The 27759-nt window shown below is 39.7% G+C and overlaps 3 protein-coding genes across 5 annotated transcripts; 2 read left to right on the plus strand and 1 right to left on the minus strand.

Annotated features, from left to right (window-relative positions):
* Window positions 1-2147: 2147 nt before the first annotated feature.
* On the plus strand, window positions 2148-8141 carry slc1a8b (solute carrier family 1 member 8b). Its single transcript, XM_012815307.3, has 11 exons — window positions 2148-2421; window positions 2928-3007; window positions 3295-3510; window positions 4427-4469; window positions 4582-4792; window positions 4917-5016; window positions 5635-5868; window positions 6122-6316; window positions 6732-6866; window positions 6979-7078; window positions 7375-8141. The coding sequence occupies exons 1-11, from the start codon at window positions 2173-2175 to the stop codon at window positions 7525-7527; spliced, it is 1716 nt and encodes a 571-aa protein (XP_012670761.2). The 5' UTR covers window positions 2148-2172; the 3' UTR covers window positions 7528-8141.
* A 3245-nt stretch (window positions 8142-11386) lies between these two features.
* On the minus strand, window positions 11387-22099 carry elavl1a (ELAV like RNA binding protein 1a). 3 transcript variants are annotated; one of them, XM_012815368.3, is made up of 7 exons: window positions 21887-22099; window positions 19969-20028; window positions 17329-17503; window positions 16505-16608; window positions 15638-15791; window positions 15330-15555; window positions 11387-14415 (listed from the first exon to the last, which is right to left on the minus strand). In XM_012815368.3, exons 2-7 carry the CDS (start codon window positions 20002-20004, stop codon window positions 14091-14093), a joined length of 1020 nt encoding a protein of 339 aa, XP_012670822.2. In that variant the 5' UTR covers window positions 20005-20028; window positions 21887-22099; the 3' UTR covers window positions 11387-14090. The 3 variants fall into 3 exon arrangements, with proteins under 3 accessions (XP_012670822.2, XP_031416250.1, XP_031416251.1); XM_031560390.2 differs by lacking the exon at window positions 19969-20028 and having other exon boundaries at window positions 21887-22098; XM_031560391.2 differs by lacking the exons at window positions 16505-16608; window positions 19969-20028; window positions 21887-22099 and having other exon boundaries at window positions 17329-17464.
* A 1008-nt stretch (window positions 22100-23107) lies between these two features.
* Window positions 23108-27625, plus strand: pex19 (peroxisomal biogenesis factor 19). The gene is made up of 8 exons (XM_012815399.3): window positions 23108-23226; window positions 24584-24675; window positions 24850-25012; window positions 25198-25283; window positions 25388-25561; window positions 25666-25824; window positions 25992-26036; window positions 26120-27625. Exons 1-8 carry the CDS (start codon window positions 23157-23159, stop codon window positions 26204-26206), a joined length of 876 nt encoding a protein of 291 aa, XP_012670853.1. The 5' UTR covers window positions 23108-23156; the 3' UTR covers window positions 26207-27625.
* The last annotated feature ends 134 nt before the right edge of the window (window positions 27626-27759 follow it).

Here is a 27759-nt window from a genome sequence, read left to right on the forward strand (position 1 = left end):
GGTCATGTTCTCCTGATAGTATTGTAAGGTCAAATTGTCAGTTACTTGCAGTTTTGTGTCACCATAAATGTTTATTTTGTTTTTCTGTGCAAAAGTTTGAAGCGCTTATAAAAATGCTGTAAAGTGAGGATGCTTTAAAAAAAAAAATGACATGAATAGTTTTTACATATCAAAACAACATTAAATGTTTGGTAAACAGAAAGAAAATAATGAAATCAATATTGTGTGTAACTAAACTTACCTTTAAAACTAAGTTGCCAAGGTTCGCCTGTTTTTGTTAAGGTACTCAGCAGGTAACTTGTCACAGGTTTGTCTGTGGATTTAGGATGTCTCAGTTGCCTCTGACTCTTAATGTAATCCCAGGTTACACTGGTTTCGACCAAGTTTTTCATCTGGTCTGTTGCTTTGTCCCTGTCTTTCTTTAGCAGTATATAAATGTCTCTCGGGAATGTGTAGCTAGTTTCAAAGGGAAAGTTAAAGAATCTAAAATATGAATCATGATACGTGACTCATTAATGTTGAAAACAGAGAATAGCTGTCTAAGACAAATGATTTTGCGAAACATCTAAAGTACTGTATATTACTGTTATTTTCATATGCATAAAACATAAGCTGAGGTGTGGTAAGGTTATTTGCAGAAAATACACAATGAAAAGTGTAAGTTACTATGTATAATAATATAATTGTATTGCTATTATTTCTTACAACCCTTCACCAACCTCCATTCTTCTTCCTATCTTGGCCAGGAAAACTACATTCTTCTTTTCCCCAGAGGCAATCAAGACAACCGGACACACACGCGACTAGGAGAAGTGACAGTCGCGTGCCGTCAGAAATCCCATTAAGTCCATGACGTTAAGACTGTGGGGGAGTATGCCCGCTGTCTGTGAATAGCTGGCCAGGGAAAAGACGTGCGTAAGACCAGAGAAACGTTTAAAGAGAGAGAGACAACACAAGCACATCAGCCCCTGGGATAAGGACACAGTCTACAGTCAATGCAAAAAGCCAGCTTCCTTTTATGCAGAAAACCTGCCTTGGAAAATCAGGCCATGTAACAGTCACTCACCAAGGCTTGGTATAATATGTGACAACATCTGGTGATTTGAAAGTCAAGATATTTTCTGACTGACATCTGTCAAGCATTTGTCAAGTCTGTCAAGTTTCTTTTTTCCCTTTTTTAATGTTAAAAAAACATTGCCAGTCTTTTTTGGCCTGAGCTGTGGGTGAGGGACCTTCATATTAAATTTGCATCAATTGTTTTACTTTTGAACATGTTCCATAAATCCAGACACAGAAGTTGTTTTCACTTTTGTTGCTGACATTGCTATGGAGGTAGAATTTTAATTTCAAACTAAATTTGTTTGAGATGTTTTATTATGCCACCACGTACCTTATCTATAGAACACAGGCTGTTACTCTGGCAGGCTGAAAGGATGGCAGGTGCAAAACATTGACAGTAAACATTTACACCTCCTTGATAGAGTTGAACAGATACCAAAGCTGTCCATGCCATGGAAGCTCAAATGAATATCTGACAACATATGAAGGAAACCCAGCTGTCTCTATGTTTTGAACAAATCTGATTTAGATTTATACCAAAGAATCCGTTTCAAGAGCTGTTTTATATCATTATGTATCCTGGCAAAGGTACTTCTACCAAATGATAATTCTCAAACATTTTATTCAGTATTGTGTCAAACATCTTGGTATTGACAGAAAGTGAAAAATGTACACCGTTTCCACTCCTCCATTTTCACCTGGTATCAGTTCCACTCAGAGTGGCATAAATAAAACAGCAAATTACAGACTTTTTGTTTTTCTTCCACTTTTGCTATTATTAGTAGTAGTATTAGTATTTTGCATTGCTGATTGTTGTTGTCTTTATTATTAGCCTACTTTTTAAAAGGATTTTTTAGTCATCTTGGACTTTAACAAACATGCAAAAACATCAATTCACGAAAGGCCATTAAACACCACCATACCTCTCCATTCTGAAAGTCACTAGACTTACACGTTTACGACATCTGTAAATCCCTGAGCCATGCTAAGTCTCCAGTAGCGAGGCAAAGCACAGCAAGGGAAGCTTTACCTGGAGTTGGCAGCCAGTCTTCTCCTAAGGCTTAGTCCTTCATTATGTCAGCCTGCCAACACACACATCCTGCACTCGACAGCATGATGATGGAGGGACAAGGGGGTCGTGCCAAGGCAACTTATTCAGGCAGTCATTCTCCGCCGAAGAGCCTTTGGAGAAGGATGCTGGAGGGGGTAAAGCGCGTCCTTCGCAGGGTAGTGTCTTTGAAAATCCGAGTATGGATAAGCGACTACTGCAAACACAACGGCCTGCTGACGCTCTCGGTCCTGGCTGTGGTGTCTGGATGTGTCATTGGATACATGCTGAGGAGCTTCAATTTGTCCTCTCAGGTATGTTGAGGAGACAGCTGATAGCTGTGGAAAACAGTCAGTGAGTTGGTTTTGTCGATGGGGCTCGGACAGGGTAATTTCGATTTGCTCTAATGCTCATACTGTGTTATTTGCTATAAGATAGGAAAATGGGGTGGGCTAGGCAACTATCAGACGCAGCTAACTGCTCACTACGTCTCACAGACACCAAAGTGTTGTGATGGTACTTGAGCATATCCATGCAATCTTCAACTGGAATGACATAATACCGTGTAGAATACAACAATTGTCCTTTCTCCTGTTCAAGACAAGCAATGCATTACTTTTAACAGATGAATTACTTAGAATGCTAGAATGATGTATGTATATAGTAAATACACTGTTATTAATGTCCATAATTTCTTTCCTTTGTCTTCTGTTGTAGACCAATGTTGTAGTCATCTTTTAAAACATTTAGCTTACTTTTATGTATAGCCATCTCTGGGCAGTGGCGAAACTGTTTTGAACTCCACATTTTTTCACACTAGGCAAAAATCTACTTCTCCTTCCCGGGAGAGCTCTTGATGAGAATGCTGAAGATGCTTATTCTTCCTCTGATCACATCCAGGTAACCACCCTTATATGCTCTTACCTGTTACAGTGACCAGTTGCACTATGCAGTGTCTATATGTACACATTAGAGTTATTGGGCCAGTTCAAAGGGAAACAGATGAAACAGCCTGAAGACAGTGTTGCTGTTCTTTAGCCCAAAGGACTTAGCTGTCTACTTACCATAGAACCAAACATGACCAGGTTCCACAAACGAACAAGAACAAGATGTTGTGGAAACAGTTTGCTGTTTTAACTGTGTGTACAAAATGTAACCTTATGTTTGCTATGCTTTCCTGTGAACAGTCTTATGTCTGGCTTGGCATCGATGGACACCAAGGCCAGTGGGCGCATGGGCCTTCTTACAATAACATACTACTTGTGGACTACCTTCATCGCGGTCATAGTGGGGATTGTGTTGGTTCTCATCATACACCCTGGTGACGGAACAGAGAAAGAAGGGCATACTGGAACCAGCGGGCCTGTTATGACCTCAGCTGACGCTCTCCTCGATCTCATCAGGTGATTTGGTAACTTAAATGAACTTTTTGTGCAGGAAAGAAGTTTTTAAAAAAGTGGACTAATTTTGACTACTTTTAATGATGATGCAGTGGCTTTTTGCTTCTGAGAGTCCTTGAGGATGTGGAGGGGCTATCCTTTACCTGACAGGATTCCTGAGAGATAGTCCCATCTTGATCATCCATTATGGGTGTTTACTGTACCACTGGAGTGCACATGCATTAGTCAGGGCTGACGTCATGCGGCATCCCTCGTGAAAAGTATAGCTAAACAAATGTCACCGGCTTCGGTAATGCTGTTGCCAAAAATGTCCCATTATCCACCGCACAGGCCATTATAACGTGGCAGCTGAAGCCCCACCTTCTAGGAAGAACATTATGTTTGCCTTCATGTCTCATGTCTTCAGTCTATGGCCTTTAATCTCAATCTGTGAATAATCCTATTACATAAGTCCAGGATTGGAGTATTTTTAGCCATTTGTCCTACAGGATGTGAATTTGTGAATTGCAGGGCTACGTGATGTATGCACTTCATCCCCCTAACAGATTTAATTGGTTTAAAGGCACAAGCCTCTGCATGTGGAGTGGTGCTTTATAAATAAATTGACTTTTGACACTTGCTCACCTCCTAATCCTTGACCACAACAGTGATCAATTTGACTTTTTTAGCTTTTAACCTTAACAATGGCCTGCAGCCACCTGGGCAGACTGTGCCTTTGAAAACAATGTCTGTATTCTGAGTTGAGAGAGGCTTTGTGATGAACCTTCATGTCCTCAGTTAACATTAACAAGGGGTTATGTGCTGAGGTGGCTCCAGGAAACAGGCCTTTGTCTTCTGAGCTGAACAAAATTAAGCTTAGAATGTAACTACCTGAGCCAACCCCTGCTCTTTTGTAATGTGCTCTGTTTCTCTTCCATAGGAATATGATTCCCTCAAATCTGATTGAAGCAACATTTCAGCAGGTGAGCAGAAATCAACCATGGCCTCTCCCATGAAAGCCTATAAAAAACTATGCACCATACATGACAAAATGTTATCCTGCATCTAAGTATTTTCTGTCTTCTAACTTTTCAGTACAAGACAGATCTCGTGCCTTTGGTTAAAAGTTCAGCAAAGGAGTCCCAGGCCAACTACGTTTACATCATGCCCGACTACGATAACCCCAAAATGGGCCACCCAGTGTTCCTGGAGATAACCCCTGCCCCGGAGATCAAGTACAAGGTGGTCCCGGGGAGCAGCAAACAGATGAATGTGCTTGGCATCGTCATATTCTCCGTCACTATGGGTAAGGGAGCCCACTTTGACATAGCACACTAACAGGCCGCTTTCGTCCACGCTTTGGGCACAAGTGTTAATACTCATGAATATAGAAATACATGAATATGACGCAATGACTTCCCTCACCTCAGGTCTCCTACTGGGAAAGATGGGAGAGAGGGGTTTGCCTCTGGTCAACGTGTGTCAGTGCATTAACGAGTGTGTCATGAAGATCATCAATGCAGCCATGTGGTGAGAAACCCTGTCATGAAGCTACATGCCTCACATCACCTCAACACAGCGTTGACACTGTAAAGGTGGACTTTAGGGGCGTGCAATAGCTTGATACTTCAGAATAAAAGAATAACAAGTTCAGGAATATGATCGAAATCACAGAGCAGAAGTGTTTTGGAAAGCGTGGGAAGCCACATCTCAGAGACATCAGGCGTGCCGTCACACAGCCCTGTGTAGCCGACTAATCCGGCCATGAGTGAAGAGGATTGCTTAGGTATCAGACTAGAACAGACGGGAGCTGGCCAATCTCACACAGCTGACCTTTTGCCTGATCGCAAAATGTGATAACAGTTGCGTAACACTGCTTTGTCAGCATAGTGCCACTTAAGTTTAGGTGGGTAAAGTTAAGCAAAAAAACATCAATAAACAGAACATTTTCATTTATTTCAAATGTTGAAGGAAAAACACTGGGCATGTACAAACCCCTATAAACCTTCACCGACATAAAAATTTGCTAAAATAAAACAAATTTACAAAGCTCACAGTCTTTAGGCATTACATGAGCATCCTCACTGTAATGTAATAGTGGTAGCATTTGTTTACCTGAAATCTGTGTTTGTCTCCCCTACCTTACAGGTATTTCCCATTTGGTATCATATTTCTGGTGGCTGGAAAGATCCTGGACATGCATGACCCCATTCACCTGGCTGAGAAACTAGGCATGTATTTCATCACTGTCTTATTGGGCTTGTTTGTGCATGGAGTCATTCTGCTCCCCCTCTTCTTCTACATTCTGACCAAGAAGAATCCCTTCAGCTACATCCGAGGCCTCCTTCAGGCTCTGGTCATCGCCCTGGCGACATCATCCAGGTAGGCCAACGTAAACATGTGGAATATATGGAACCTGTGGATGTGAAAACAAACAAACAAACAAACAAACAAACATCAAGTCATAAGTAACTAGGCATTCCTGTTCTTTTAAAGAAATGATATACCAATTAAATTATATCATCTAAATTACGTAAACCACTCTATTAGTATCATAGTATGTTGTAAAATATCCAGTATATATACAGTACAACGATCGACCCACTCAGTAAATTTGTACTCTTGTTTATTGCAGCTCAGCTACTCTTCCCATTACTATGAAGTGCTTGCTGGAGAACTGCCATGTCGATCGTCAGATTGCTCGATTTGTGCTGCCTGTTGGTGCCACCATTAACATGGACGGCACAGCACTCTATGAGGCCGTGGCTGCCATCTTCATCGCTCAAGTCAACGAGTATGAGCTGGACTTTGGACAACTCGTCACCATCAGGTAATGCACATGGGCTTTACACAGGAAGTACACCAAGACAGCTAAGAGGGCCCTAAGTCTATGCAGGGTTTCAAGTATTCTAGCTACTTAATAATAATAATAATAATAATAATACTTCAATTTTTTATAGCGCTTTTCTATATACCCAAAGTCGCTTTGACATTTTAGGACAAGCAAGACAAGACAACACTAAAATATAACAAAAGATTTTAGATATACAGACCTCCACTCCTTCTGGTAGTAAACCCCATGATATTTTCCCCTGAAAACATGTCTGACTAGTATGTCAGTGGAGACTGTAGCAATATGAGAAAACCACATGTGTCTCTGAGAAAACTGTAGTTCTTAACTACTGTAAATTATTTACTTAATTTAAGTAATGTATTTATAATCCTCTCTGGCCATCCCTCTCCAGCATAACAGCAACAGCTGCAAGCATCGGTGCTGCAGGGATCCCCCAGGCTGGCCTGGTCACCATGGTCATTGTCCTGACTTCAGTTGGGCTTCCACCTGACGACATCTCACTCATCGTGGCCATTGATTGGATCCTGTAAGTATGACACTGTCAGTGCAAATGTCATCTATTTCATTCCCATCATGTGTCATAAAACCCATTGTGAAGCCCACCTGATCTCACTTCCTGGAAACTTTGTTCTCAACAGAGATCGCTTCAGGACCATGATCAATGTCCTTGGAGATGCCTTGGCAGCAGGCATTATGGCCCATATATGCAGGAAAGACTTCCCAAAGAAAAGCGAGAGGGTAAGAACATTTTCTTTGTATAAACTTTACACAGCCCAGTCACGTAAGACTTGTAGAGCTGTAGATGGAAATAAACAATGGCAGTTCTTAGCTATATCCTCATGATCCAAGATGTCCACATATCAGAATGATGTGCATGCTGAAGGCTTCTCATTACAAGAATCAATAGTCATTTGTTTGTGCGTAATGGCTTCTGAGAATACAGGAACTCAGGGGAGGACAATATGTCTATTCTTGGAGAGTTAATCTTTCACCAATTGCATGGGCTAATGATGGATTTGCTTTGTGCTTCCCAGCGTGGCACTGCGATATCCTATGGAACCCAGAGCGTCCTGAGCGTGCCCTTATATGATGTTCCACTGATATCCAACAAGGATTACATCTTTGAGGTGGCTGGAGACACTGTGACGGAGAGACCTCCTACCTTCTACAATCTCTGCCAGGTCTAATCCCCTTAAGCTAACGACAAACAGTGGCTGCCTTGAATACACAAAAACCTTGTGAATTTTTTCTTCATACAACTGTGCCATGAAGAAATTATTCTTGTTTTGTTTTTCTATACAGTTCTTTTTGTTATCAGAGTTAAATTTTCCTCTCCAATAATAGCCTTCTGACACTTGTTTAGGCTTTTTTTTTTACAAGGACGTAGATGTGCAGTTCACATTTTGACAAATGCCTTACAAATCAATGTCAACTCACTGCACTGTGCAAAGCTTGATAACTGATGTATTTGTAATATGCACATGAGGTTGATGACAAGAAGAATGAATGTCAACTCTACAACTACTCCATACCTTGTCACGACCCAGATGTAGGAAACACAAAAAATGGACTGGACTGTGTTGAGAACAAAGAAGGGGTCTTGATAGAATTACCGTTTTGTGGTAGTTTGTACCAGTAGTTGTAATTGCTGGTAGTTTTCACAATATGTTATCGATCACTACCAGTGTGATTAACATTATTTACTAATGGATCACAGTTCAATCACCTATTTTCATACTTCAGATGTTGCATACTTGCACTTTGCTTTTTGTAATGAAATAAAAAACAAGGTGGCGTGTCACGGTCTGTGTAATTCATGGGAATGTGTACATGCACATGGTGTGGTATCCATGCCATTTTGGAGCCAGTGGTTTTGACATCAAATTAACTGGTAACATGAAGGCAAGATGAAAGATCTGCTTGCTCTGGTCTTTATGTTGTTCTTCTAAATTACGCATGGTGAACATAGAGCCTGCTTGTGAGTCCCTGTGATTAACCATTCCTGAAGATGTCCATCCACTGCATAGTTACAATATTGTCTGTGGTGCACGGCTTGGAGGGCCACTGAAGTGCACAGTGGTTAAGCTCACATTTTGTATGTTTAATTTGAGCATACACTCAGGTGTAAGAAAATGCTAATTGTAGATAGGATTTGGGTTAGGTAACCAAGACAGTGTTCAGGTTCAGTCATACGCAAATAGTCTTATTGTTGTTTAATTTTTCCCCAAATAGTTCTTTTCCACGCCACAAAGGAAGGCATAAAAAAGGGAAACCCACTGCATGACTTGTGACTTTTCCTATTGACCCTAAAAAGGTTGCTTGTTTAGTTACTCTGCAGTTCAAAGAATGCGAGAATGTCTTTTCCCAACTGTGGGAATAATTTGAATAATTTTGATCCTCATGAGTACATAATATCTCAGGCCCATTTTATTTTTAAACAAATTCATGTTAGTCACTCACTACTTCTTCCTACTACAGATACAAAACAGACTTCAAGTCATTCAACAGTAAAACTGAAGAAAATGTACAAACATGTAAAATCACACACAAATTAAATAAATACGTTGTGCATCCTCCTGTCGGTCGCTGAAGTCTGGCACTCCAATCGTTCCCCTTCTCACATAAAATGCAGGCTGAGAAAAAGGAACCTATTCTAAAAAATAAATAAATAAACAGATATGATATTGGCAGTGAAGTTACAGCAAAGAAACTGCATAATCCCAAATGTGAATTTAAAGAACACGTAAAACAGGCATGTGGATTTATTTTAATAGACTACCGTATGGTGAAATAAAAATCAAGGTGTGCTTCTGAATGACCATGTCACATGAGGGTGCTGCAGGAAAGGGACTGCACCTGGCATGAAGAGTTTAAAAGCTGTAGTTTAGGTTTCAGTTTCTCTACAAAATGTCATTTTCCACATTTTCTTATTGAGGTACACAGACACAGGTCTATCTCTGTTGGGATCCTTTCCATGTAGTCAGACACTGATAATTACACAATGAGCCTTTCAGTGGCAGAAAAAAATGGCAATTGGAAAAAGTTTGGACCCAAAAAATTCTAAAAATAGGGCCCGGGTTGAAAAATGCAGAAGTTTCCCTTTAACTTGTTACATTAACTGCATGTTGCTGCACTTGGGGAAAAAAAAAGACTTTAAAGTCATAAAGTGAGCCAAAATAATTTTTCGGGAGCAGCTGCCAGACAAGGACTATATTTTGACCGTGTTTCTCATGGTGTTTCTTCCAAGTTTCTTCTGTTGCTTTACGACACTAAACTGAGCCTTATGCTGGGCAGTAGACAAACGTTCAGCAAGAGGCTCAAAAATAAGTAGTCCCTGATCAAGCTTCACTGCTCTCCATTCAAACCCTATGGAGTGGCTCCATCCACTCTTTATACTGTCTATGGTTCTAGCTTGTACAGCGGATGGAGATCAACTGCAGCAGTTGACTTAAAAAAAACAGCCACTGCCCTGCTCCTGCGAAGCATTAATGTCATGTGACATGGTGACATTCAGTCAGGCAAACTTTTTGACCTGCATGTATTGTGTTAAGTCCAGTATGCATCACGTTAAAGGGTACAGTATGTAGGATTTAGTGGCATTTAGTGGCGTAAACCTACGGAAGTCATTAGGTGTCATAAAAAATGTGAAAGGCCCTCTCAAGTGCCAGTGTTTTGATTTGTCCGTTCTAGGCTACTGTAGAAACTTGGTGGCACAACAAAGTAGACTCCTTGGAAGAGGACCCGCTCCCTATGTAGATACGAAGGGCTCATTCTAAGCTAACAAAAACACAATGAGTTGTAGTTACAGGTTACACACTAATGAAAACATAATTATGAATACTGTATTCCATTTTTGCTAATAGATCACCCTAAATCCTACTGTACCTTTATACAAGCCTTCTAACTTCTGGGAGAGGAGGGAGGCCAGAGGGCTATGAGCGAGGAAACGCAATGTCACTCCCTCACTCATCGAGTAGCAAGCCTACTGTATGTGGTGGTATTCCATTCCTGTGTTCAATGTGCACATAGTGTTTGAAGTGCAATATGCTTGCAGCTCCCATTTTCAAGTGTGGTGTGGATATCTTGACATTTTTTACTGAGCGGGCCTTTCGGTCGTTTAATTTGCTAAAAAGAAAAGCTTGGTGGGCCTAGTAAGGGGTTATTGTTTCTGGTATGTTAGATATTTAATCATGTGTTTACTTTAACAGAATGTTTAACAGTTCTGATATAAAACATAAGTGACTGGATAGCCTGCTAGTCCAGTCTATTCCGCTATTTCCACACGCCGCGACACGCCCACTCAAAGCGAATCGAGCGTTTAGCTTCGCTGTCATGTATCAGTACCGGCCTTGAAAATACTCGTTTGCAGCTGCACATGCACAGTGGCGGACACCACGCACACGTAGTTGTAGCCTACTCTTGTAATGTAGTGGCGCAAACTACTAATGAACTATTGACACGGATCCATAGCAATAGTGACAATCTTATCGCCACAGAATTCCATAGCAATAATCAGTCCTTATTTGAAAATGTGAGCTTTTTAAAAAAATAAATAAAAAAAACGCCAGGTGGAAATTAGTTGTGTGTGTTATGACACGATATACTTAGCCAGATTCCTAGCATAGACAGATAGCTAAGCAACAATCCGTAGTTGGAAAGCACTGCCATCTGTGCAAGTACGGCAGTCCAGACTATTCTCATTTGTAGTTCCAAGTTGGTGGAATGAACTGCCTAGCACTACCAGAGCATGGGGCGTCCCTATCTACCTTTAAGAAGCTTTTGAAGACCCAACTCTTCAGAGAGCACTTCCCGTCCTAACTGGCACTTCGACTAGTGATTAACTTGCAAATACAGCAGTTACATTTCTGCACTTCTTTTTATTTTCTATTACATTTTTTTTATATTTCTTATTGTTACACCAGGTTCTTTTGCTCGTAGCTTGACTAGTCTCTCCCTTGTACGTCGCGTTGGACAAAAGCGTCTGCTAAATGACTAAATGTAAATGTAAAAAAAAAAAAAAAAGACACAAAAGTTAAACAAGAGACGTTTCAGAAACCGAGATGGTCAATTTTAGTCATTTCCTGTATAGGTCACATGGGTTCGACACTGCACTGCCCCGCCCCTTTAGCAGACAAGCGGCAAGTCCTGTGTCTTTTCACTCTAGTCTAATGGGAGAAGTGAAGGTGAGCACAAATTACCACCGATTATTTCGCCCCATAATAAATATTACATTTTCCACAAGCCACATATCTTCCTAACATTGACACTAAAATGGCATTTTTCAGACAGACAAATCAGGAGAAAATTAACTTTGTTCGAGACCCATCTGTGAGTCAGCAAACACGCTGGCAACACAGACATTGTATCTCTTCTCTATGTTGGTGACCGTTGGTACAGAGCTAAACCAGAGACGGTTCAGATATTAAGCTTAACAATTAAAAAAAGCTGTAAAATAAATGGCAAATATTACATTTGTACTGCAGCCGTTATGTTTAGTGTTTAAAATACACAGAAAGACATTTCATACAATACAATAATGCTGCCAAAACTATTCTTAATGTGTGCCGTTTTCCCATTTGGATTTCGGATTAACGTTATATTTTTCCTGACACGTTATCTTGTTCAAAACCAAACGTCCAAGTCTGGATGCTCTATAACAATTACCGTAATTCTAAATATGGCTGTTAGCTGTGTAAATATGTAATGTTAACAAATAGAAAATATTAATACATAATGGAAATGTAACCTAGATGCACGTATACATTCCAAAAATGTACTTGTAAGGCCATTTACCTCTACTGATAACAGCATAACTCAAAGTCATCTATCCAGAGGCCACCACGCCCACTTTGGAGACCGGAAGTGTATACCATCTAATTCCAAATGGCACAGCTTGTAATGAGTCCTCTTCTGTGCTAGAGCATGTTTGGTTAAACTATTTTTAACTTCAAGCGCTAGGCTCCTCCCTTTTATTTCTGCTTGCACCTCACTCAAATGAATGCCAGGAGCGGTGCGTCGTTCCAAAGAGAATTAACTTAAATCAGCAGGACAGGCAGTCAAAATAGGGCCATAGGTGTTCTCAGACCATCTTTCACAATAAAACAACAAACCTGAGGATTGTGATCATTAAAATCCATTCTTACTATGTTCAAGTTGAGTGCTCTGACTTTCAGAAACAATCAGTATGACAACTGCCCGCTCCAAGATGGCACAAAACACTTTAATTATATACTCCTGACAGATGTCAGAATATCCAGTAATCAGAATCAGCTTTAAAAGATGAATTGACATATTTTGAGATCAGCGCCTGCTCCAAGACATCCAGTGAGCTGGTATATTGTCAATTCTAAACTCCATTTGGTCTACCATCAAGTATTATATCAAATCTGTGCTGTCAAAAATCTCACACTGAGAGAAAAGAACAATCCAAGGCTGGAGCAAGTTTACCCGAGTCTTTGCTGACTGGGACACCGCTTGACATGGCATGACGCTATAACCTCTGACCAAACGACACTGACCAACCAAAATGGATGGGTGAAATCAAAACTGTAAAATGTTTTAAAATTAAAAAAAGAAACAAAACAAAAAAAGGTCACCAAAACGAAATAAAATTTAATGATAGCAAATGCCAAGTGAAACAATGAAAACAAAGGAAACCACAAAAGCAAAAGAAAAAACAAAAGGAGGAAAAACAAAATCAATAAAATCACAAGGCAGTCTTCAGAAGCTTCAGGGATTAGTATGTAGAAAAAAATTAAACAGCCTCTTTCATATTTCATAGCTAAACTTCAGAGAAAAAAAGCTAATTTGACTTCCCCTCAGGCAAAAAAAATTAAAGAAAATCCTAATCAGACATAAAGCAAACATTTCACATAAGAACAGCAATGCTTCAAATGAGATTTTTAAACATAGATATTTAGTACCTTGTATCCAGATATTCCAATTCAGGGAGGTAGGGAGGGAGGATTTGCTCCAAATCCCCACTTGTTTTCATGCCCCACTTGTTTTTTTTGTGAGAGGGAAATGACACCTTCAATCGATTTCTTTGGTCCTTTGAGTCTTTTCTCAGGGTCCCTTTCATAAAATTACAAGTTAAAAAAAAAAATCCCCTCAATGCTTTACTCGTAAGAACGCAATAGCATCACACCCCTCATATTGACCATGCAACTTTTTTTTCTTTCTTCTTTTGAAATCAAGTGCCAAGAAAGCTGTACTTAAAACTCTGATGCTTCTCTGAGAGCTCATTGCCTATGGTGTTGCTCAGTGACTGATAGTCATGCAATTATACAGACCAACAAGTGACGACTTCTCTGAATGTGTGACAGAGGTGGGGAGGGACTGGGGGGAAATCATAAGATTAAGGCATCTTGCTTCCAAACTATCTTGGACTCATGAACCACCATAGTGCTATGGGACAGTAGATCAGAGTCTCAAAGACAGCATGCCTTTAGTTTTTCTCCACACATATGGCACATTGTGACATTATCACACAGATACTACAATTTTTTTTCGAAGTATGGAGTTGGTCTATATCATTTCAGAGATGCAGAACACACTTAAAACATTTGTCGCATCATCCAACATATTGAAAAGTATCTACTTTCCATTAGACATCTACGAATATTGTAAAACTTGAAAATGCACGGAGTGGATTACACTAAAAAAAAAAAATGATTAGCATTTAAACAGTGCCAACCTCTTTTTTTTCTGCAGAAAAACTTGATATCTCTCCTTCATTTGGGTCTTATGTTTACTTGTGAGACTTGTTGGTTTTAAAAGACACCTGTAAGATTTTGTCCCCAAGGCGATAACCGTTGAGGCTAGCAATGGCCATTGCTGCCTCTTCGTAGTTTGTCATGGTCACAAAGCCAAACCCTTTGCATTTATTGGTGTTGAAGTCTCGGATGACTTTGACGTTGGTGACCGCTCCAAATGGACCGAACATCTGCCACAGAATGCCCTCGTCTGCGTCCTGGCCCAGGTTGTAGATGAAGATGCACCAGCCCGAGGTGGAGTTCCCTGGGACATTCACGCCAGAGATACTGCTCATGTGGTCCACACTCATGGGGGAGAACCTGGGGGAGCACAGGCACAGAGTTCATGAAAAACTAACAATAAATGCTTTAATTCATTATGGCCCAAAACTGTGAAACCCCTGGAAGACGACCGGATGACTAGTTATAAACTAAGCACATTTAAGTGAGCTTTTCAAACTTTTTTTGTTTCTATGATTAATTTGAATGTCTTTCAGGTGAAATTGAATTACTTTAATTGTTTTAATCTACTGAAGCACTTTTGGTACTATATTTCTATTAGCAAAGGCAAAACAATGAAATGCACAAACCAACATCTCTCTGCGTTTTTAACCCTGCACATTCCTCAAACTGTCTGCCGTCATGCAAAGCACTTTTTAAACAAGCGCTTAATAAATGTGCCAAGAAAATAATGCTTAATATTATACATCTCACCAATCAATGTTACAAATGTTAAAGAAACCATTTACATCTTAAGGGGCCAAACGCGTCGCTAGCAAAACCATTGTTTTCCTATGGTACGGCGCACCTTTCGTGCGGCCCTTTTATGCGGCACGCGTCGCGTTTTTCTAGCATTTTTTAGGCGCGCATAAAAGTTCAAATATTTCAACTTTTCAGCGCAAGGCGCGGAGTCGCACAGCTCATCAATGTCACACTCAGCCCAGGCAGCCAATCAGATCAACCAATAGGCGGGCTTCACTACTTTACCACTTTCTTCCGGTTTTGATGCTGGTAGATGTGGTAGGAACGGTCATAGACATATATACACATGTATATGTGTCTATGGGAACGGTGGGACAATGGCAAATGCAGGCGAAAGGTTGATATTAGCAGTATAATTAAATTTTTTTCCAGAGTCGCGATTTGATTTGGCTTGCGATTTGCCAAGGCGTTTTTTAAGCGTCTGCACCTGTAGCAACGCGTCTTTAAGGAGTTCATGGAATACGTGGCCTAACCTGAACCTCTGGGCCTGGTGGTGTACAGGCCCTCCAAAGCGCCGGGACTGTGCGTGGTAGATCTGCGAGATGATCTGGGAGTTCTTCGCCTGGTTGGGGTTTGCGGCGAACTTCACTGTGATGGGCTCTGTGGCACCAGGTGGTTTCTGCCCATTCAAGTCCTTAATTGCATCTTCAGCCTCTGCCCTCTTATCAAAGCGAATGAACGCCACACCCCGTGACATACCTGCACAGGACAATCAACTTAGATTACTTAGAATCAACTCAAAGTAGAGATCCTTTCGTGTTCTTATTTCTCCTGCACTCACCTGTTCCCTGGTCTACCAGGACACGCGAGTTAATGATTCGACCATAGCGTGCAAACATGTCTTCCACATCTTTCTGCGTCATGGTTTTGGGCAGCCCACTAATGTACAGGTTGGCATCCTTTATAGTGTCTGAGCTGGGTCTGGCATAAGACACCTGAGGACAAAGGAGGTTGAAAAAAAAACATCCTCTCAGTTTCTTGGAGGTCAAGGACATGAAAATAAATTGAATTATCATTGTTTTTATTTTTATTAATATTAATAATTATTAAGAGAAAAAAACAGCTATTTGTCTGATGTTTATTTACTAGAAAATGTGTCTAACCAATACTATGTGGTTGTTCAGCACCATATTTACATTTAACTGGTATCTGTGTTTCGTTCTGTATATTTCAAGGATCTATACATTTCTACACATTTCAACCAAACCCCCAGGACACCGCTAATAAAAAAAAGCCATTATTTTAGTTCCTATAATTTCCGACCTCAGAAAAAAAGGAGTAAACCAAAGAAGAGTTGAGTGGTTTGAGGAAGACCGATTGTAAGCTTATTCTCAATCAGTTTACAGACCAATCCTGAAACAGTTTGGTGCAGGAGATAAGTAAACCAAAAGAAACAACTTGCTTATAAAGAAAAACCATAAAATAAATAAGATTGTTAACTCATGAAAATAAATGTATAGGAAATCCTGTATAAGGCCGTATGGGACAGTTTCTGGGATATTCGTTGGTCTTTGTAGAGTATACATGTCTACTGCATGAGTACTAAAATAATCTACAGAGAGACCTGACAGAGGGACCCAAGGCTAAGTGAAAGCTTTTCAATCTACCATTTGAAACAAGTGTACAGGAACACCTTTAAGCACGTTACCTTGATAGTTTTAGACTGTAGTCTCAGCCCATTGAGTGTATTGATTGCCCTTTCTGCATCACTAGGGTTAAGATAGTTAACAAATCCGTACCCTAAACTGTGGCCTAGAGAAAAAAAAAGGAAAACAACAAAACAAAATAAAAAAAACTTTGCATAGTTCAAAACGCTGCATACTGAACAAAATAATCCGTACAACACATGCTAATGTTAAAAAGGGTTAAACAAGTCTGTAAGAAAATGAGAAGAAAATAAAACCCCAAAATGTTCAGGACAAGTTTCATGTGAAATAAATAAATAAAAAGGAGCCAGACTAAAGAGACCCAAAATGACTACTGCATGGTAGATGCGGACTCGTCTTCAGAAAAGGTCTGAAGCAAAAGAAAACAAACGTTATATTGAGTATAGTAATGTCAACACTGAGGAAAACATTCATGAGTTTGTCAATAATTGTGACCATAAATATCGTTCATTAAAAATGTCCACTGTCCACTGCACTGAAGTTGTGGAGAGACCCAACAAAACCAAGAATATAAAAATATAAGCCAGTCTGAGTGGAGAGTCCCTCTCTCTCGCTCTCTCTCGAACACAGAGAGGTTTAAGGAAAGAGTGGGGAAAATAAAACAGGCCACAGTCAACAATCATTCAATAGGAGAGTCATAGGGGGGGACAGAGCATTACTGAAATAAAAATCAGGTGGAATATTCCTGACATGCAGACAACCCCATGGCCTCTCTGCCAACTCCAACTCAAGCAGGAGAGATAGAGAGAGGGAGAGCAAGAGAAACAGAAACGGACCTGTGCAGAACTGCTTGGAAGAGACTTACCTGCCACTTTATCACGGATGAGCTTAGCAGACTCTACCTCCCCAATACTGCTGAAGAGACTGCGCAATTCATCTTGGGTCATGTTCTGGGGCAGGTAATTGACAATAAGGTTTGTTCTGGCATCTTTGTCATCAGCCATGTGATCTTCGTAACCGTTAGACATGTCATGCACCTCCTATGAACGTCCAAGAGAGGAACTGGGTTAGAGTTATCAAAGACCGACTTGGTCCTGTCTGACTCCACAAGTCACCACAGAAGAGTTCAGTCATAACACACCAACGGTATTTTAACCAGGGATATTTGAACCACTTAGCAAATACTCCCTTCAACTAAACTATATGGCTTCTGCCATCAGGGGAGCAATGGTGATTAAGCACTTCTATGTCAACAACTGAATAGTAACTCATGTTCCTCCATAAAAGTGCCTCTTCTGACTGCTTTACAGAACTTCAAAGATAGCCAGGGTACATGCCTGGTTGGCAAACTCAAGCTTCATAGTTGTAAAGTTCAGCAGACATTTGTTAGTCCTGCTGGCTGGCTGGCTGCAAGTTGCAGTTACATAACAGCTCCCAACAAAAGCACCATCCAGTCTTGCTTGAGGAATCCACACAGCCATCCAGACCATTTTACTGAAAGAGTAGCCACAGTCTCTGATCATTTGGAAATACTTGAGTAACTGTTATGTTGTGATGATAGAAGTGAAATCAGTCAAACGAACGCTTGGGGCCGCCATTAAATAATATTTAAAAATGATCAAATTCAACAAGGTATGATCAATTTCATCTAACATCGTAAAAATATGGAAACAGAAGCTGCAAAGTTCCTACAACAAGGAGCCTATAAGTTCAGAAGTAATAGTGAACCTATCACTGTTTTAGGCATTTAATCGTTCATCTTTCTATCGAACATTTGTCATTGATAACATTATGAGCAGTATTGGCGCCCGTTTACTAACTGCTCCTTCATTTTGTTCTCATATTAGCCAAACCAGTGAAATCATGGAAAAATGATTGTCGTCTATGAATATCGGAATAAACAAAGAAACCAACTATAATCTGAACTGGTAGCTGAAGCTACTGGATCTAACACTTCATCTGATAGACAGTGCAGGCCGTCTCCATTAAACATTAAATGTTCCCTGTTTAGAACCTACATAACACCATTGTACACTGCTCAGTTGTGGTCTAAATACAGGAAAAGGACACAATGATGCTTTTAGATTGCTGCTTCATGTGCCTAGGTGGCATAGTGCTAGTCAGTTGTTTGTGTCTAAGCACGTACCAACCTGTGAGGCGCTCTTGAGACAATTGATGTATGGTTTCATGTGTCGACTGGACAAATCTGAGAACTGTATAGTAGAGGTTCTGGTCAACCCTCTAAAGAGCTGCTATCGATTTACTTCGACATTAAGACGACATTGGCACAAAAGTCTTCATACTTTTTAATGAACTGTTTTATGTATGTTGTATCTTCTTGTTTTTCTCTCTTTTTTATAGTTGTATGTCTGTTATTTTATATGGAACTTGGCGTCTGAAATAAAGATTTATATATATTAGGAGTGGACTGCAACAAAATCCCTTCTTCTTTATGGCAAGACCCATAGGGTTATGGCCAATTGGGAGGAGTACCACTCCTTGAACCACCAGCTCTACTTTGAGCTACACCATGAACAGCCCAGTGAAAGGTTTAAGATTCCACACCCTGTTATCCGTTCAACCTATGACAAGGTATTTCAAGGAATTTCAAATTTACCTTCACAGCAAGGTGTAGTTATTTTGATAATCCAAAGCCGTTTATGAAAAGGTACTTGCAGTCATTTATTGTGGTCCGCTCCTCACCTCTACATAAAAGGATCAACTGCCATGTTGAGAAAATAGCTACTAGAATTCAGATTCTGAAGAGAAAAAAGTATATATATATTTTTTTTAGAAACCAGTACTTAAATGGGATGGCCCTTGGCATCTAACTCTGGTCATACTTTTTCGTAAGCCACATACAAAAATCCTGACCTAAACCAACACAAAGAAACCTACACACCTATAATAGGCTACAAAAATGCCTTGTGTCTGAAAGATTCACTCCTGCTTGATGTTTGCGTTCAGAGATCTATATGAGCACTGCAGTTATCTGACAATGTCCCATTCAGGGTGACAAAGAAGTCTTATTGTGTATTCCTGTGGTGAGATGTCAGCTCTGGCGACCTGAACAAACACTGTGCTTATTGCACAAATACCCACTTAGGGAGAGAACAAATGGTGCTGATGGGAAGTGGACAAAGACCTTTCAGTCGTGGAAAAACCCAAGGCAGTTTTCTTATCCATCGTCTTACTGATTCCACATATCAAATACAAAGGCTCAAAGTGGAATGTACAAAATTGAATGACGTCTTCAGAAGCCAAGTGTTCTGGTGGATTTGGGAACTACTATGTCTACCCTACATCAAACTATACAATTAAAACTTGGCTTAAAGTTTTGCTTCTTGATGCTAGCATTGATAACAACTTGACAGAATTTTTTGGCCAAGTAGCATTCTCGAAACTATCATTATCTTGAATATACATGAGCTGGGCTACACAGCACAATAACCTACTGCAACATGACCTACGTGATTGATCTTTGGAGATACACATTGCTACTCACTTTTAAGTATCTAATGTGTCCCCTTCTGACTGCCATGAAGAGACTTCACAGATCCCGAATCTGAAGGCACCAAAAACAAAATAAGGTAATAAAAATACACGCTGACCAAAAACGGGGGAGGATTGAGGGCGTGGAGAGTTGGGAGGGCAAAGACAGGTGTTTTCAGAGGTAAGGTGGGTCAAAATTAGAAGGAAAACAATTAATTAAAATAAAAACACAGGGAGGTGATGAGCCGCCTTCTGTGACCACCTGTGGAAAGAACATAACAGCTATAAGCCTCTGTGTCTGGTCCAGCTTGTTTCAGCGTGTATTTTTAACACCTCACTTTGGTTCACTTCTAAAGGGCAAAACACGATGACCCTGATTATTTCTGCCACTAATCCCAAATCAAAACAAGTTGATTTAGCACAGCCCTCCATGTCACAAATGACTCCCAGCTGGAGCAAAATGCATGCTCAATTTCCATGATTCATAATGAGAAAATCTTCAGTTCAGAATAAGAAAGTTCTTAGAGCAAATAGCAAAACATTTTATTTTTTAAATCAATCATACATGTTAAGGGGACGTTATGAGTTTTGTGGGGAAATTAATTATTTCTTAATTGTGAAATTATTTATTCTGATCAGTTTCACTTTTTCATTCAAAGGTAAACAGATTTGTTATATGGCCTTAAAAAAAGTATCTCACGGACAATGAAACAAACCCATAGGGTTGTGCAAAATAAGGCAAGCCCATATAAACTGGGGTTACTGACACATTAGAGTCTCTAACCTTCTGATTTCCATGTATGGTCATTTGGAAGACTTTAGAAACCAGCTCAGTGTTACAACAAAAGTGTTATCCGTGGGGTAAAAAACACCCGTCAGGTTTCACTTGTCAATTCAGAATATTTTTGAAATAAGGAAAGCAATAATCGATAAGTTACTAAAGCCAAAACTTTCTGAAATGCTCGTCTAATTGTGCAATTGTTTAGCAAAGGCCGTATTCACTTGATAACGCCTTACCATAACTGTCCACGACTTACAAAATTTGCTCATCTGAGAGCGTGATACGATTACCTTGAAAAATGGATTGCATACACAACGAAGTCAACTACCTGGCTAGCTAAGGGATACATCAGCTGATTTGATGGCGCTGTTTGTAGCCGCATCTTCATCACCCACTGGTTTCAGAGCTAGTCAGCTAACCGTATTTACCTGGCCGTCAATACAGTAATCAGAAACCTTGGCCAAAAAGGAATTGGGACGCCATGACAATGTAACGTTCACCTAAAGTTAGCTTTCTACTCAAGTTACCACTCAAACCCACTGAGGTTATAGCTAACGTTACCGATAGCTTCCAAACCTTTATTGATGGTAAATAAACGACACGTTCAGTCATACAATCATTATATAATCCAATACCTGAGCTATTTCTGGGTGACTTTAAACGGACATTTTAGCCATTCATTTTAACTGCCGGTATCTACCTAACCCCTTAAAAAACGAGGCTATTGCTTAGCGTGTGGTTTGAAATGCTGACATGAAAAAGGGGGCGTGAAGGGCTGTATGTCTAGCGGGCCAGCCAGCTAGCTAGCTGAATTAGCCGGATAGCTGACGTCTTCCGGTAAACCACAACGCCTTCATAATCATATCTTGACAACGTTCGCATACAATTGTAGAAATCGATCATTCTATTACATTACATTGACCCTGCTTCGACCACACCCTTCTCGTCATGACGATATTTACATGCTTTGGTACTACTAGCTAGTCATATTTTCTTCCGTTCATGAACCAAGCATCTACAGGCCTGTAGGCCTTCAACCAGACAGACAGTCCACGCATGGAGGCCGCTCTGCAAATGAAGACATGAACCTAAAAGTACATGGGCATTGAAAAATTAAATAAGAAAAACGAAAAATGCATGCTATCCTTACCAACTTTTCTGTTTCGTCGATTCACTGTCGTTTCTACAGCTACCCTACGAATGAACGAAAGCAGATATTGACGTTGACTTCTCGTGACACAAACACGCCACAAGACCATTAGCAAAAAAAAGCGAGGTTAACTTTATCCCGCCTACTTCAGCAGGTTATTCGACCACTTCCTTGTCAATTACCAATACCACGATGCCCGACATGCTAGGATGCGCCTGTTTCAAGTAGAACCAACCCTCTTTTTGAAAGATAGGGAGTTCATTGAAAGAATTGTTACACAGAAAATAACTGGGGTGAGATCAGCTGTGTGAGGGAGATTATGTAAAATAGGCAATTTTTGTGACCGCTCATAAAAGTTTTTTGCGATCCAAAGTTTTTCTTCTTCTAACAAACAGGCCTACTCATGCACAAAGAAAGATATGTTGGATCATATCCTATGTTATGCTCCTTCCAGTTAAGATTTAGTATCCCAATTGACTATTATCTGCTTCTGCTGAGGTCTATCTTCAATGTTCAATGTTGCACCTTTATCATATCCTGCATATAAACATAGATTAAGTAGCCTAACGTAGTCCATTTTTTTTTTATTCAAATAGAATATAACTTTTTTTTCACTGGATTTAGTTAAGAAATCAATATAAAATTAGCATAACATTGATTGTTGCGTTTTTAATAAATTATGTTTGGGTTGTGAACATGTTTCTGTTGTTGTTCTAGTGGAAGAAAGAGGCTTCTGACAAACTTTACTAAATGTACCACAGTTCGTAACATATTTGTTGCAAATGGGCATTGAGGTAGTAATTCGCGTCATATATTCTATCACATGTTAATCGATTTATTGAGCATGATACACACACTAACATGTGCTTTCATCAGTGCAAGATGTCTTTTAAAAATGTATTGTTATTGCCAGAATGTTCTACTTTGACTGTGAGAATATGATGGGTAGAAAGAATGATTGACACCATAGATATGAAGCCTGTTATAGCCTCGCCATCCTTACTGTAACCAGCCATTGTGGAGCACTGCTACCACTTAGTGGTGGTCCCATCAGAATCAGAATCAGAATCAGAATGTGGCCTGGGCCAAGAGATTTTACCGTTGTTAACTCTTTTCCCGTTTGTCGATTTATCCTGTATTTTAATATAGATTAAATTGACTAACTTACCAATATTTCTGCATTATGGCATATGCCTGACAGGCTACTGTGAGCTGCTGACTCACTCACACGTCATTTTCGCGCGTCGCTGTCGCTATCCTCTGGGAAGTCATGAACAAGATGGCGTCTGCGTCGGATCCGCAGGTTGAAGAAGACACCGAGTTGGATGAATTATTGGACAGTAAGGTTTGGAGTTATACCTTAATAAATGTGCCACTTCAGGAGAACCAATGTTAGTCCTGTATATGTGCTAGTTTGCTTGGTGTGTAATTAGTTACTTTTCGAAATATGCATGTTCCTCCTCATTTGCAGAAGCCTGCCCCCTAACTTGAGAGCATTTGACGCCCTTGTTGACCTTACATTTTCAGTTAATTTTAAAACATATGTTATTATTTTGTGATCTTCAGGCGTTAGTCTGTTATATGACATTGCCGGTATTAGTGTCGTAAATAGTTTTGCCCTTGAATATTTAAAAAAATTGCTTAATGTAGATGCGGCCCGTACAGCATCGACGAGGAACAGCCAATCGTATTTAGTACCATAGTACTATGTTGTGACATAAGTAAGGTGCAGCTGTGGAATTCGGTCTATCTAGTCTTACTAATACATGATTCAACAGGATCCGGTAATGGTGATGAATGTAGATTTTCTCCTGAAATAATGCTTAAAAAATCGTTCACAAAATGCTTGTAGGTATATTAAATTAATGTGAAATTGAAGATGTGGCATTGTTCCTTTATAATTATTTCTATGATGGTTCTAGTAAAACATGGGGTGTTAAATACCTTAATAAATATAGTTTGGTTCAAGTTATCAACTTCATATTTTGTGCATTCAATTTTACTCATTAAAACATAAAACCAGCTGTAAGATTGTTTTTATGGTAGACTTTGTCATGCATAGGTTATATACACTTGAAATATAGGTGACCTTTTTTTTCATAAATCAGAACATTTTGAATTATTTCAGACATGCACCTAGTTGCTGAGAAAATACTTGAGTGTTATATATCAAAATGTAAAATATCTCATGGGGTTCAGTGTGAAGATAAAGCAAGCAAAAGTTCCTCCAAAGCTCAATACAATTTTCAGCAAGTTGTTGTAAGTTGAAGTTAAAGACATCTAATAGTGTAGAACAACCCCTGCATTTTTTCAAGAATCTATCATGAATAGTTCAAAAGTAATTACTAATGGAATTTTGTCGCAACACTCGTTTCTTGCAGTGAAATTAGGGCCATTCTCTCTTAAAAGTCTCTGTATCTCAGATACTAAAGATACAGACTTAAAATTGTGCATGCTAGTTATTGAGTAAAATGACATGGAAGGACCCTGTACAGTTGTGAACAGTTCTACACAACAACATATAATTTGCAATGTAACTGTCTCTAGCTATCTACTATGACTGCTCAGTCTTACTACTTTAGGGAGAATTCATTTTACACCCAAAATGATCCTACCTCACCTTTAAATAGTCACAGACAGCTCATGAGGTAGGTCTCTTCTCAGAGCTATTTAGTATTAAGTTAATGTTTCTTTCAGGTGCCCTTGATGACTTTGACAAGGCAAACGTTCCGCCTTCTGCCCCAGAGGCAGCTGCTGGTCCTAATGCAGACCAGTCCAGTGGGAAGAAAGTGAGCTTAATTTCATTCTTGTACATCTAGTTAATTATCAGACATACACTGTCAGTAAAATTAAGCCGTTGTTGTTTTGATCACACAGCATGTTGCCTAATTGAGGTACCTGTATTAGCCTTAATGTAGAAGTTTCCATCCCATCAAAGTTCAGTGTGAATGTAATTTTTTCAGCCCCCTCTGTTGGAGGACACTCAGTTTTTTGAGAACCTGTTTGAAGGAGAGATGGCAAACCAGGCAAAAGAGGAGTGGGAGAGGGCCATGGTCGAGCTTGCCCAAGAGGAGCCAGAGCTGCTGCAGCATTTTCAAAAACTGTCTGACGCAGCAGGGAAAGTTGGTGTGTGGAAGAACATAATAAATGTGTGTGTGTGTGTGTGTTGACACATTGTATGTTCAAGTGCTACAGCAGATTATAGAACATGAAGCTTTGTGTATACCTTTTGTAACTAAATGGACTATGTATCTGTGTTTTATAACTGTACACATAATATGGGATTTGTTGTGTCACTTTTATCCCTAAAGGCAGTGATGTAGCTTCACAGCAGGAATTCACCTCATGTCTGAAAGACACCCTCAGTGGACTTGCAAAAAATGCAGACTACTTGCAGGTAATTCTTCTACTCAAATTGATGACAGGAATTTTGGGTAAAAATGTAAATTGTTATGGAATAGAAAGCACAGATGCAAAATAAGGTTTTAACCCCATTCTCAGAGTTCAGGATTAGCAGGAGAGGACCTGGCAAAGACTTTAGAAGGACTGGGATTAGACGACAATGGAGAAGGAGGAGGAGAGGATGGAAATATTTTACCCATCATGCAATCTATCATGCAAAATCTGCTCTCCAAAGAAGTTCTGTACCCATCACTCAAAGAGATTACAGAGAAGGTATCATAAGTCACATATTGTGAAGACATACCTTTAGGTCACATGGTTTATCTGCTATTTGTATGTTGAAATGTTATTGACATAATATATCTGTTTACTTTAAGTATCCTGAGTGGCTGAACAGCAACAAAGAGTCCCTCCCTCCTGAGGAGTTCAATCGTTATGAGCAACAACACAAGATCATGGGAGACATTTGTTCCCAGTTTGAGAAAGATGGAGATCAGGAAAGCGCTTTTGAGAACATTCTGGAACTTATGCAGAAGGTAATTGATTCTATCAATAATTTCACACAGCTCCCTTCAAAGATTTCTTAATTGACTAAACATGAACATAGAAATGCATTTTACTATGGATATTTCAAAATCCCCTCTAGCTGTAAATTTGTGGACACACAGAGTTTATCACTGATTAATCTTTTATCTTTTCCTAGCTGCAAGATCTAGGCCAACCACCAAAAGAGTTGGCAGGAGACGCGGTATGTACAGCCTTATTTTTCACTGAAATACAAAGTTCATTCCCACCACTGTTGATTTCACTCCTATTATTTTTTCCTTACAGCCTCCTGGCCTGAACCTCAACATGGAATCTTTGAATATCCCAGGAGCACCTGGGGCAGGACCTGCTGAGCAGTGCTCAATTATGTGATCTCACAAGGCACTATCAGGTGTTTGCAATACTGTCTCACAAAAGCTGCTCCAGGAGGATTTGATCTGTTCTGTTATGGATACTTTCAAGAGGGAGCTCTGTGTGTACAAATGTACACTGTGGATGCAGGCAAGACACCAGTGCAGTGACTACCCCTGACAAAAAAGCTTCTTCCTGACTGATTGATCATTCACAAGAGAAGAGCTGCTCTTGGAATCTATCACTTAATTTTAATCACGTTTTTTGCAGTCTTGCAATCGGTTATAAGGCTAAATTAATGCCTGGTCAGTTTAGGTCATCTCACTGTTGCAGGTGAAACAATTGGAATTGGCAAGATGATAAAACAATGCTGTACATGATTCTGTAAAGTCGTCTTCAGTTCAGTCTAGTGAGCTTGGTGGTTGCAGCTTGAGTACTGATAACCTGAGACTCACCCTGGTCCTGAGCTCAGTCTTGCCTGTCAGGAGGAGGGTGTGCGCCTGTAAGGGTAATTGACTTAAGAATAGATAGGTCTCACTGAAAATGGCCTAAAGGTACCACTGTACCTCAGGGTAGCAATAACTCAATAACTGTTTCACTCACCTCTGGGGTCTATTATTTATGACGCACTGTGGCAAGTTCTTAAAATTAAGTGAATAATGTATATTGTTTTGGAGAGAGACCATCGGTTTAATTCACTAACCATGACAAAAAGATGGACTATTAACTATGTTTACATAATCAGCATCGTCACAATTTCAGAGAAATATTTATTAACATTCCCATTTCCTAGAAAACACTACCAAAACACATTAGATGTTGTATACCATTCCCATTCTGAGCTTCTGTCAGTTAGCAATGGTGTAGCAGTGTCATAATAAAGGAGGATATTGATTTTGCTTCCTGTGTGAAAATATTCACCATACCCCGTTACCACTTATTGATCTAAGAAGCCAATAGCTTATGATTGAAAAGAAAATTGAGATAAGAAATAACATGGAAAGTTAATCTCTGTAAGGACTTAAAGCGATGTGCCTCCTCATTTTCTCTGTTGGTGTTATTGTATGTTGTACCCTTGTATATTGTATAGAATTGTGTGTTGTTTGGATTATTAAGTTTCAACCATTTGTTCTATTGTAATTAATCTCTCCCATAATGATCACTGACAGATACCAAGCTTGCAAGTTTTCAAAGACTGCAGTCGTGTCTAACGACAGCATAAACGAGCTGCTGTTTAAATTAAGACAGCTAATAACATAGCAATAACACATTAATTATTAAGGAATACACAAATGGCACAGAAAGAAGTTAACACGAAGAGGGACACAATCTAGCAGCAGTACTCCAAAGGGGACTCCAAATGTTACCACCTGTTAATCCCACCACAGTCCCCCCCCCCCAAAATAAAGGTTGAACCTATTTCAGTGATTGAAACGGCAACAGTGTGTCTGGTGCTTGGGTGTGTGAGTTTTCATCTGAGCAGCCTGTGCAAAGGTATTTGTACATAATGTGAAGACTAAGATTTCTCTGATATGGAGTTATATATATATTATGTCACTTTGAACTACAGGGAA

Source organism: Clupea harengus, chromosome 22 (genome assembly GCF_900700415.2).
Source record: "Clupea harengus chromosome 22, Ch_v2.0.2, whole genome shotgun sequence".
In the NCBI taxonomy this organism is placed as follows: Eukaryota; Metazoa; Chordata; class Actinopteri; order Clupeiformes; family Clupeidae; genus Clupea; species Clupea harengus.

Coding starts and splice junctions, on each gene's coding strand:
- slc1a8b (XM_012815307.3), top strand. CDS start 2,173: ATGATGATGGAGGGACAAGGGGGTCGTGCCAAGGCAACTTATTCAGGC. Junction 4,793..4,916: donor CATATTCTCCGTCACTATGG/GTAAGGGAGCCC, acceptor CCCTCACCTCAG/GTCTCCTACTGGGAAAGATG. Junction 6,867..6,978: donor GTGGCCATTGATTGGATCCT/GTAAGTATGACA, acceptor TGTTCTCAACAG/AGATCGCTTCAGGACCATGA.
- elavl1a (XM_012815368.3), bottom strand. CDS start 20,004: ATGGCAGTCAGAAGGGGACACATTAGATACTTAAAA. Junction 17,504..19,968: donor GACACATTAGATACTTAAAA/GTGAGTAGCAAT, acceptor GGACGTTCATAG/GAGGTGCATGACATGTCTAA. Junction 15,792..16,504: donor TACAGTCTAAAACTATCAAG/GTAACGTGCTTA, acceptor CTTTGTCCTCAG/GTGTCTTATGCCAGACCCAG.
- pex19 (XM_012815399.3), top strand. CDS start 23,157: ATGAACAAGATGGCGTCTGCGTCGGATCCGCAGGTTGAAGAAGACACC. Junction 23,227..24,583: donor GTTGGATGAATTATTGGACA/GTAAGGTTTGGA, acceptor TGTTTCTTTCAG/GTGCCCTTGATGACTTTGAC. Junction 26,037..26,119: donor AAGAGTTGGCAGGAGACGCG/GTATGTACAGCC, acceptor TTTTCCTTACAG/CCTCCTGGCCTGAACCTCAA.